At 42.6% G+C, this 9,322-nt stretch overlaps 1 protein-coding gene across 1 annotated transcript in view; it reads left to right on the top strand.

Annotated features, from left to right (window-relative positions):
- Positions 1-9,061, top strand: part of TECRL (trans-2,3-enoyl-CoA reductase-like) — a 57,794-nt gene extending 48,733 nt beyond the window's left edge. Inside the window, exons 5-8 of the mRNA XM_009705634.1 lie at positions 2,048-2,163; positions 4,810-4,915; positions 6,621-6,693; positions 8,991-9,061. Of these exons, the coding sequence (XP_009703936.1) occupies positions 2,048-2,163; positions 4,810-4,915; positions 6,621-6,693; positions 8,991-9,061 (366 nt within the window). The remainder of the gene's footprint in view (positions 1-2,047; positions 2,164-4,809; positions 4,916-6,620; positions 6,694-8,990) is intronic.
- The last annotated feature ends 261 nt before the right edge of the window (positions 9,062-9,322 follow it).

Genomic DNA, 9,322 nt, shown 5'->3' with positions numbered 1-9,322 from the left:
CCGCTCTGATGGGAGGCTCTGCAGCCCCTCTCCTACACCAAAAACACCTCCTGGCCCAGTCACAGGGACTCAGGTATCACCTGGCTGGTAGCTTGAGCTATTAAATAGAGACTGGATTTTTTTTTTTTTTTTTTTTTTTACTAAATCCTGAAGTTTTCTTTCTCCTTTCAGCATATGAAACCAGCCAGGGGGTAAAGGGGGAACACTTGGAGTGGTACCGAGTAACCACAACTTGGTGCTAAGCCCTGCCAGCTTTGTAACATGCTCATGCCAAACAGATGATAAAAGCTGGCAGCTACGGATGCATTTTGTGCTGCAACTCTTGGCTGAGAGGAAAAGCTACACTGAAGAAAGCAGTTCGTTCCAAGCTCTTACACTGCCCTGCCCAGACCGTTTTATCCGTCTCCTGTACCATCACTGTCTATATTTAGTGTATTAGGTTTTAATAGCGGAGGTCATCTCTTACGGTGTTTGCAGAGTGCCTAACGCAGCGGGCTCACAGTTAGGAACAGACTCATACAACTGCTATTAGGACAAAACTCTAATAAGCCCTTGGCTGCGGTGTGTTCCACAACAATGTGGGCTCTTAGATACTCCTTGACTAAATGTTTTCATACCCCACTCCTCCCCCTCGCTCTTGGGATCACGCAGTCTAAATGGAGCGCAGAAATCAGGGTGTCACATGGAACAAAAGAGAATTTGATGTTTCCCCAGGACAGAATAATTAAGCCTTACTTTTGGAGACAGTCCTGCTATGAAAGGCTAACAATTCAAAAAAATTTCCCCCTGTAATAGTGGAAAAGAAATGGTACTGGGGGTACCAAATGAAGGAAACCTAATTGCAGAACATTTCTGCAGGAAAACCTTTCTGTTTCGAAGCTCTTCTGAAGAGCGATCAGAAGAGCAGCCCACCGGGGCTTGGACATCTTTTTGAGAAAGGTAGTCTAAATTCAGCATCACTTCCTTAAGCCACAGGTATTTATCCATTACAATTCTATAGCAGTGCAAATAGCCACCTTAAAGCCAAACGGCTCGTTACTTATGAATCTTTAGCCCTTAAGCAATACTATGCACTTGACTTACGATTTGCCAGTTGCTGCTCCTTATAAACACGTAAGACTTCACCATTCCCATTTTATTCTGAGATTCATTCTGAGGGGGACAGATGATCAAATCCAGACCTCACATCACTCTCACCACGCTTTACTTCCTCCAGCTGTTTGCAGCTTGCGCGTGCCCTGACGGAAGGCAATGCTAGGCTGTACCAAACCAAAGCCAGAACGTAAAACTGAGGGTGGCTCACGGCAGTGCTGTAACTTCGCCTTCTCTCCCTGCCTCCATATGTCCTCTTGGCCCTCTGTGCCTAGCAGGGGTGACGGTGGGGAGATGAAATGATTTCTTTCTGTTTTAAAGGGTAACTTACTTGTCCAGTCTGTCCACCACGGGTTACTTCTACTGATGCTTGCACGGGGACAAGTCCCACTTGGTCACTGAACAAAGACTCAAAGCACCATACCCAGGCAGGCAGGTCCTGCTCTTCCACCCACCACCAAATTTCAAGCAATGATCCCTCCCTTCCAGATGACTCGTCTAGCAACCACGATTCAAAGCTATGTTTGCTTCAGTCATGCTTGGTTGGCTTTTAACTGATGTGTTACTTCATTGCAAAAAAACACTGGCAGAAAGCAAGCTGCCTTCAGCTTTTGGGCCTTGATTTTCAGTGTTACTTAGATTCCAAATAGGCATCTGATGGCACAGCCAAAAGTATAAAGAGGAGATAACTCGTGATTTTGACCACCTTCCATGAAGCATTCCTGAGTAGGTTAATGTTCTGCACAGAAATCTCTCTCTCATTTCCTAGATGGATTTTACTCCGTTGCTAAAGAGACAGCGGAAAAAAACCCTGCGTGTCATTTAAGTCCTCAAAATGGAGCCAAAATGACATTTGAAGGATGAATTGGTGTTGTGGATAGGGGTATTCTTTTTGTCATGTCCTTATTGCTACAATTTCCTACTCTGATACAGCTATTTTCTTTTTCATTTCTAGTTTTTTCTAACAGAATACACCGGGCCTCTTCTAATATATCTACTCTTTTACATTCGCCTCTCAACAATTTACGATCAAGTGGAAAGTACGAAGAACTTCCGTCACCCCGTGGTTCAGTAAGTGATACCTCCGTGAACTATTTTCCCAGAGAACAGGGAGCCAGAGGGATGGAGACGGCATTTCCAGAGCTGAGGAGCTTGCAGGGGGTGTGAGGCTGCACGCCAGGTCTGAGAGTTAGTGGGAGTTTGAGATTGTTTTTATCGACAACGGCTTGGCATTTTAGCAGCACTCATAAGCCTCACCAAAAATGGGATCCCAGTTGCGATGGTCACTGTACCCGGTCGCAACAGGAGATCTAGTATTTTCTCCAAATACTTTGCACATTAGACACACAGCCTGAACAGAAGGCGAAATAATAAGCACAGCGGGTAGTAACCCAAAGTCACGCTTGGCAGAGAAGAGAGGTGTCCCACTCCCAGTCCCTTTACAGCGCATTCCCACTCAGAAGATGAGCAGGATCAGCACGCAGCACAGAAGATAACTCCCCCCACACCAGATCTCACCTCAGCACAACAAGGAAGAATTTCGAGAGGTCTGTATGTCACGGGTCAGGTCAAGAACAACTAAGAAACTCAAAAGAAGCACCATAAGAATTCAGAATGGGTAATCTGATTTTTGAAACTAACCTCTTCAAACTGTAATCGTTCCCCAGGGCCATACGCTACATATTTGAGTTCTGAAAGACTTCGAAGAAATAAAACACTTAAGTGACAAACAAAAATAAAAGCTGAGCCACTGTTATAAAACAGTGAAGAGCACAGGTTGTATCTAGCTGTACAGAAACGAAGCAGAGGAGCTCATATATAAGCATAAACCAGAGAGCTTTGCTTCTCTCCATCACTGGAACAGTAATTCTCACAAGGAAAATCCAACAGCTCCAACACAATACAGTAGGAGCTGACCTTAAGGAAACGCAACCCGCGTATGTCTGCTAGAACTCAAGAGCATGCCAAAAAGCAACGAAGAGAGGACAACCAACCAAGACAGCTTTTTACGACCCTCGACAGACCATGCCATTCCCCGGCCTTTTGAAGGACTCTGGAAGAAACAAAGCAGACCTGACCAATGGGAAGGATTAAAAACTGTTACAGACAAGAGAAGTGGCAAGCAGCTATATACGATAACCACCGGCGAGGCTCAAGGCACTGTCACCACCAACCGTACCCCTCCACAGGACGGTGGTTAATGCACCAGGCAGGCTGGGAACTTTCACACTTAAGGAACTTGCTTCTCTTCAGTGTGATTGTCCCCGTTCTGGGGGATTAGTGCCTGGCAGAGGGATGGAACGTGATCAAGGAAAGTTGGTCGGCTGCAGAAGTTGGAGCACTGGAAGTGGGAGGGCACACAGGGAAGGAACACGCTCAAGGAAAGCTTTCCCACGGCACTTTTTCCACACCATGGTTGCAGAATCAAGGGAGTTGGTATACAGCACAGCAACACAGTGAGTAGTAAAACTATTTACACCTGGAGGAACCGAGACTTGGAGAGACATTAAGGGAGTTAGTGGACCTGGGAATGAGGACACAGAATGGTTGAATTCAAATCCAGAGCTGCAAGACGCTTGCCTGCCTTCTCTTGTTCATACACTTAAAAGGAGAGAGTTTCTGGTAGCACAGAAGAGCCAGCAATACCTTTCCCTTCTTTTAGGGGACAAGGGGTTTGCAGAATCCTTCCGGTGACCTCTCCTTAAAAGGTTCATCTGAGGTCCCCACCCTAAGCCAAATTAATTTTAAAATTCCCAGCAAAGCTGGAAGTTTGCTTCAGACTTTGGATAAGTCGTTAATTGTTTGAAATTTTCTTAGCTCAACTCTCTCTGGTTTAATTACTTTGAAATTGTTTAATCTTTGACTCTGGCTACCATACAAGATGCATAATAAAAGTATTTGAGATTTCACATGCTGAAAATCACTTTTCATTTCTGTCTTATAATTGGTTTGCAGTGAGACGGGCTCTGGTAGTAGGGTAAATGTAACCAAGATAAAATGCCACCAGGAATCACTCTTGACATTTGTTTCTGAAACTCAATCTCTATGAGCTGCAACTCATTCTCGGAAGCATACCAGTAATGCCTGTTATTGTTTCATAATCTTCCTCAAAAGAGAATCAGTATAATAATTTCTACAACAATTACCTCATTTCTTTGTAACGGGCAACAAAAAAGCCATCAGAATGGATTAACTTTGCAACAAAATCTCATTTTGCGTCCACATGGAAATGAAACACAAACCACCTCCGTGCAGCTACTTGAGTTGGCAAAGGACAAGGAAACCATTGAGAAGATATTCAGAATGTTTTGAAATGTCAGGCACATCCTACAGGAGCATTAAGGTGGCCTTAAAACGTGGGAGACGTCTTTTGGAAAAGCACGGCAGACGCCTGCTTGTATACACAGCTGTCCTGTTTTAATGACTTGTCAGGGCTATGTATCACGTTCAGAGCTCGAGGAGCTCTTTTTAATTCAAGGCTAGTAAAAATAAGTTGCTTCCCTGCAAAATGAAAGCAACTTTGTATAACACCGAAAATGATTCCATTAATCTTTGGTTCCAGATGCTTCAATTAAGACAATATCTTAAATCCCACGATTTCAGTGTGACTGCAGTTTTGGAATATTAGTCCTTATTCCTTTTGTGACATTAAACTGTGAAGTAATAAAAAGCAATCTTTCACTTACCTTAATTTTCTTTTTTTTTTTCCTCTTCCAGCTTGGCCTGCTTCTGCCACTGTTTGCACTACATCAGACATCTCCTGGAGACGTTATTTGTTCACAAGTTTTCGGGAGGGCACACTCCTCTGAAAAATATGATAAAGGTGACAATGCGTTTATCATTTTGTGTAAGAGAGAATATCCTCATATCAAAGCAGTCCTTGGAAGAAGATAGGAAAATAAAAAAGAATTTCTTTTCTAGTTCCAGGAATTATGATTAGTCAAAATACAAATATAGGAAGAATTTCAGGGCCATGTCTCCAAGGACATGAGTTGAAATCAATGTCCATTTTAGCTCCTGCATTTCAATGTCCACTTTGACTCATCCACCCAAGGGGCTGACTGTCACGTCCAGGATATTTTTCAGACTGAATGCTATTTTATATGAGATATGCTGCTGTAACACCTAGCAATGCTGACAGAAATGACACTCCACTTCCTCGGTGCCATATAAATATAGAGCAAGGGACAAGCCTTGCATTAGGAAGTGAAAATCAAATTACAAGTAGGAAAAAAAAAATAATTTCTCCTTCTATAGATGGAGGCCTCAGGAAGGAAGATACTGAGTTGGCCTGAAGTTGACTGTATCCCAAAGCCTCCCGAATTTCAACTGTGTGTCATTACTCACAGGCTCTCCTTTCTTTTATTTCACATACTCAATCTCAGTCATCTTGTATCACCACCACCCCCCATCCCATTCAGTGTGATGTAAAGACCCTCCCTTTAAAAGTTTTGCAATATATTTAAGGTGAACCCATGGCCATGATAGGGAGGTTGACTTGGTTCCAGTCATAAACGAGTTAATGAGATGCACACCTATAGATGTTGTTTTACAATATACAGTGTTAAAAAAAAAAAAAAAAGAAGGAATATAAGCTAAAAGGATTTGGAACCAGAGTGCTATTTCAAAAATGATTCATGCGTGTGGGAGTTAAAGACCCACAGTTAATCTTATCCCCTTGTGTACCCCAGTGGCATTGCATAAAAAGCTTAAAAAGAGAAAACCTGACTTGCAGCCCTACTTATGGGATGGAGCTGTAGCCAGTCCTAACACACTGCTCTTCCCGAGAAGGTACTGAGCCTGGGACCCTTAACTTAGATACGTAGAAAGGCTTTATCCCTTCTCCAGGGTGGTTTCGGTTGTTTGGCTGGTGGGTTTTGTCTTTCCTTGTACAAAGGATGGGAGGAGCGATCCCTACACAAGGCAAGAACACGATCACGTTATCTCTGCTCAGGCTTTCCCAAGCCCACGGCTTCAGTCACCAAGCAAAGGCAGCTGGGGTGCTGCTTTGTAACAAGAGGATGAAGTGGGGCTGAATCCATCGGAGCAGATGCAGTGTGTAGCTCAAATACCTTTATAGGAACTGTGCGCCTTTTTTTTGCAGGATTAAACCAGGCTTATTCAGTTTTACTCTTAATTGTCTCACCTGGTTTAGTGTTCTGTTTGGCTAGCTCTATCTTGCTTGGAAATGCTGAATTTAAGGTACAGTAACAGCTCAGCTGTGTGCTCTTCAGCAACAGAATCAAATAAGGAGAAAACAAACATCAATTCCTACAACAGGCATAAAACACATTCAACGCAATCCAAAAAATCTACACTGCGCGTCCTTTTATTTTTTTTTTTTTTTTTTGTGGCTTCATAGTGTCTTAAAAAGATATATATTCTGTGACTCAAGAAGCCACTGCAAAGTCTTTCAATGGTCATCTGGGTTTTGCACTTACCAGAATTCATATTTATAAAGTTACGGTTTGTACTCACTTATTGCCTTTTCTAACAACAAAAAAAATTGTATCTTTTGTCTTTTCCAGGGTTGTGCCTTTTACTGGGGATTCACTTCCTGGATTGCATACTACATCAACCACCCACGCTATACGCCACCATGTATGTATAAGTAGAACGCAAAACCGACCTTGGTTTTAAAAAGTTTTTAGTATGCAACCTTAAGTCCTCCAAAATCAATAGATGCCCCCCACATGAGATGGTATGACTAATCTAGGCAGAGATTAGCCTTTACTCCCTGTCAGAAGGAAGATCGTTGTGCGAGAGGCTCTCCTGCTGTACTACTGAACGTACGTTCCTGTTAGGCGATGGTCAATCGCTGTCCAGTTTTATGAACTGGCAATATTGGCCAAGTGGAGAAAACACAACAATCCATATATTTTGCTCATCTTCACAGTATTTGTATTAAGAATGCAGGAAAGAACTAGAGCTGGCTGCATTTTCTTGGAGGAGATATTTATTTGGTAAAGATACATCCTTTTCATGAAAATCAAGATTATTTTTTTTTGTGAGAAACCAGTAAAAGTCAATCAGAACCTGCTGATGATAATGAAAAAAACGCTGTGTTTTTTGCTTCAAGATTTCATTCATCATTTTGTTCCCACTCATTATGTTTTATTGTTGCACTGCTGTTTCTTCATGATTTTTCTCCTTCTTGTTTACTCTTTGAACTTTTGCTTCTTTTGAGCATAATTGGCATAAGTTTTGTTTCCTGCTACTTTACTTTCCCTGCTACACCTTAGTCTTTCTTTTCCTCTTCATCTTTTACTTATCTATGAGCTGTGGGAACAAAGAGTTTGGTTTGCCATTTTATTTACACTCTGAAAAAAACTAGTAATTGAACTATCAAAACTTTCTCCTATCTGGCACTTGCTTTCCTTTCAAAATAACACAAAAGTTGTGTTTGAAACTGATGTGATTCATTGAAAGCCAGTTGAATTTGGTGTGGCTTTAACAGTAGTGCTGTAAACCATGTTGAAACCTCCCTAGACACAATTTTTTAGCAGTCTGGGCTATTGAATTGGTAGGGACAGCTTTATAGAGGAAATCATTTGTTCAAAACACAGCTTTCCAACAGAGAATGCATTCAGAAGAAGTACTTCTAATTGCTTGTTGCTGCCTTAAAATGACAATTACAGGTGCATGGGTCTAATGCTGGAGATCACCGGCCCTCTGGCGTAGTTAGCTGGATCAGTAAAGCATTGATGGTTTATTTTGGATGCAGGAGCAGGTGACCTCCACAGTCGTAGCCAGAGATGGCTGGTTTGGGGACAGGTGAGGAAAGGCGAGCAGGTAGTTGCAGAATGCTATGCAGGGGTGGTAAATTGAACCAGGCTGACAAAGGTTCCATGAAAAACATCTGCTTAGCAGCTACAGACTCACAAGTTGACATGTGCTCGTTCACAGAATCGTTTAGGTTGGAAAGGACCTTTAAGATCGAGTCCAACCGTAAACCAAGCATGGCCAAGCCCACCACTAAACCATGTCCCTACGCACCACACCTACGTGTCTTTTAAATACGTCCAGTGATGGGGACTCCACCACTTCCCTGGGCAGCCTGTGCCAGTGCCTGACAACCCTTTGGGTGAAGAAATTCTTCCTAATATCCAATCTAAAACTCCCCTGGTGCAACTTGAGGCCATTTCCTCATGGTTGTTCTGAGGAGGAGTTTTAGCGCAAGCCCTCGGCACCACAGAGGAGTCATGTGCCAGCCAGGGTTCTCAAAAGTAAAAGCTCGATGAGACTTGGTCAGAGAAGTGAGGTACATACACGTGGTTTGTGCTCCTCAGCCATGACCAAGGTTTACTTGAGAACTGTAAACCTTTGGAGATGAACGTGATGCAGCAGTGCAGCGGTCTGAGGACAAAAGCAAAAAGGAGAGAGCAGGTAAAAACTGCAAAGGTTAAATGTATTTCTTGCATGGTGAGACTGTGAAGCAGATGGTGACTATATAGTAAAGCCTCACTGCTAAAAAAAAAAAAAAGTAATGGATAGGTTATATCTTGGGTTCCCAGCTCATGGAGATAGAAGAGTCTATGGATAAGGCTGTGATTCCTGGCCTGGTTCTGTCACCGACCTTCACTTCATCCCTCCCCTTGCCTTTCCAAGGAATTTAACACCACCAGCTGCTTTGACAAAGTGCTTGGGATACACAAAGCTAACAAAGACTAGGAAAAATTAGGTGAAAACTGCCTTGAGATCAGTGGTGAAGAGACCGGCACTTCTAGAGTGCTGCTACTATTGGCATTGTCTTCATATTGTGTGTGATAATATCCATTCTTTCTGCAGAATCTGTCAGGAAAGAAGTATTTCTGCTCCTCAGCACTAGATTAATTTCACCCATAGCAAACCATGTGTATACTGTAAAATGCAATTTATGATTTCATTCTATTTTCTAGCATTTGGCCACAGACAAGTTTCTTTTGCTGCCCTTGCTTTTCTGGTACGTACAAAACTAAAGTTTTATTAATGATTGTGGAATGGGAGTAACTCACGATTTAGCAAAATGCAGTAATGCTGCTATGCATTTGTGTGTATATATATATATATACGTCCACACCCACAGCCCTGTGCCCTTTGACTCGATTTAGTGATAACCTGTTAAGGTTTCTAGGCCAAGAAGTCTCCTAGTACTATTTACCTTAATGTGAAGTAGCGCATCAGTGAGCCACGAGAACATCATCAGTATTATTACTACTCATAATTGTTGTCACCGTTTAAGGCTGGGCCG

This window comes from Cariama cristata, unplaced genomic scaffold (genome assembly GCF_000690535.1).
Source record: "Cariama cristata isolate BGI_N322 unplaced genomic scaffold, ASM69053v1 scaffold9598, whole genome shotgun sequence".
NCBI lineage: Eukaryota > Metazoa > Chordata > Aves > Cariamiformes > Cariamidae > Cariama > Cariama cristata.
The sequence above is the reverse complement of the archived record's forward strand: the minus strand, read 5'-3'. Positions and strand labels throughout refer to the sequence as shown.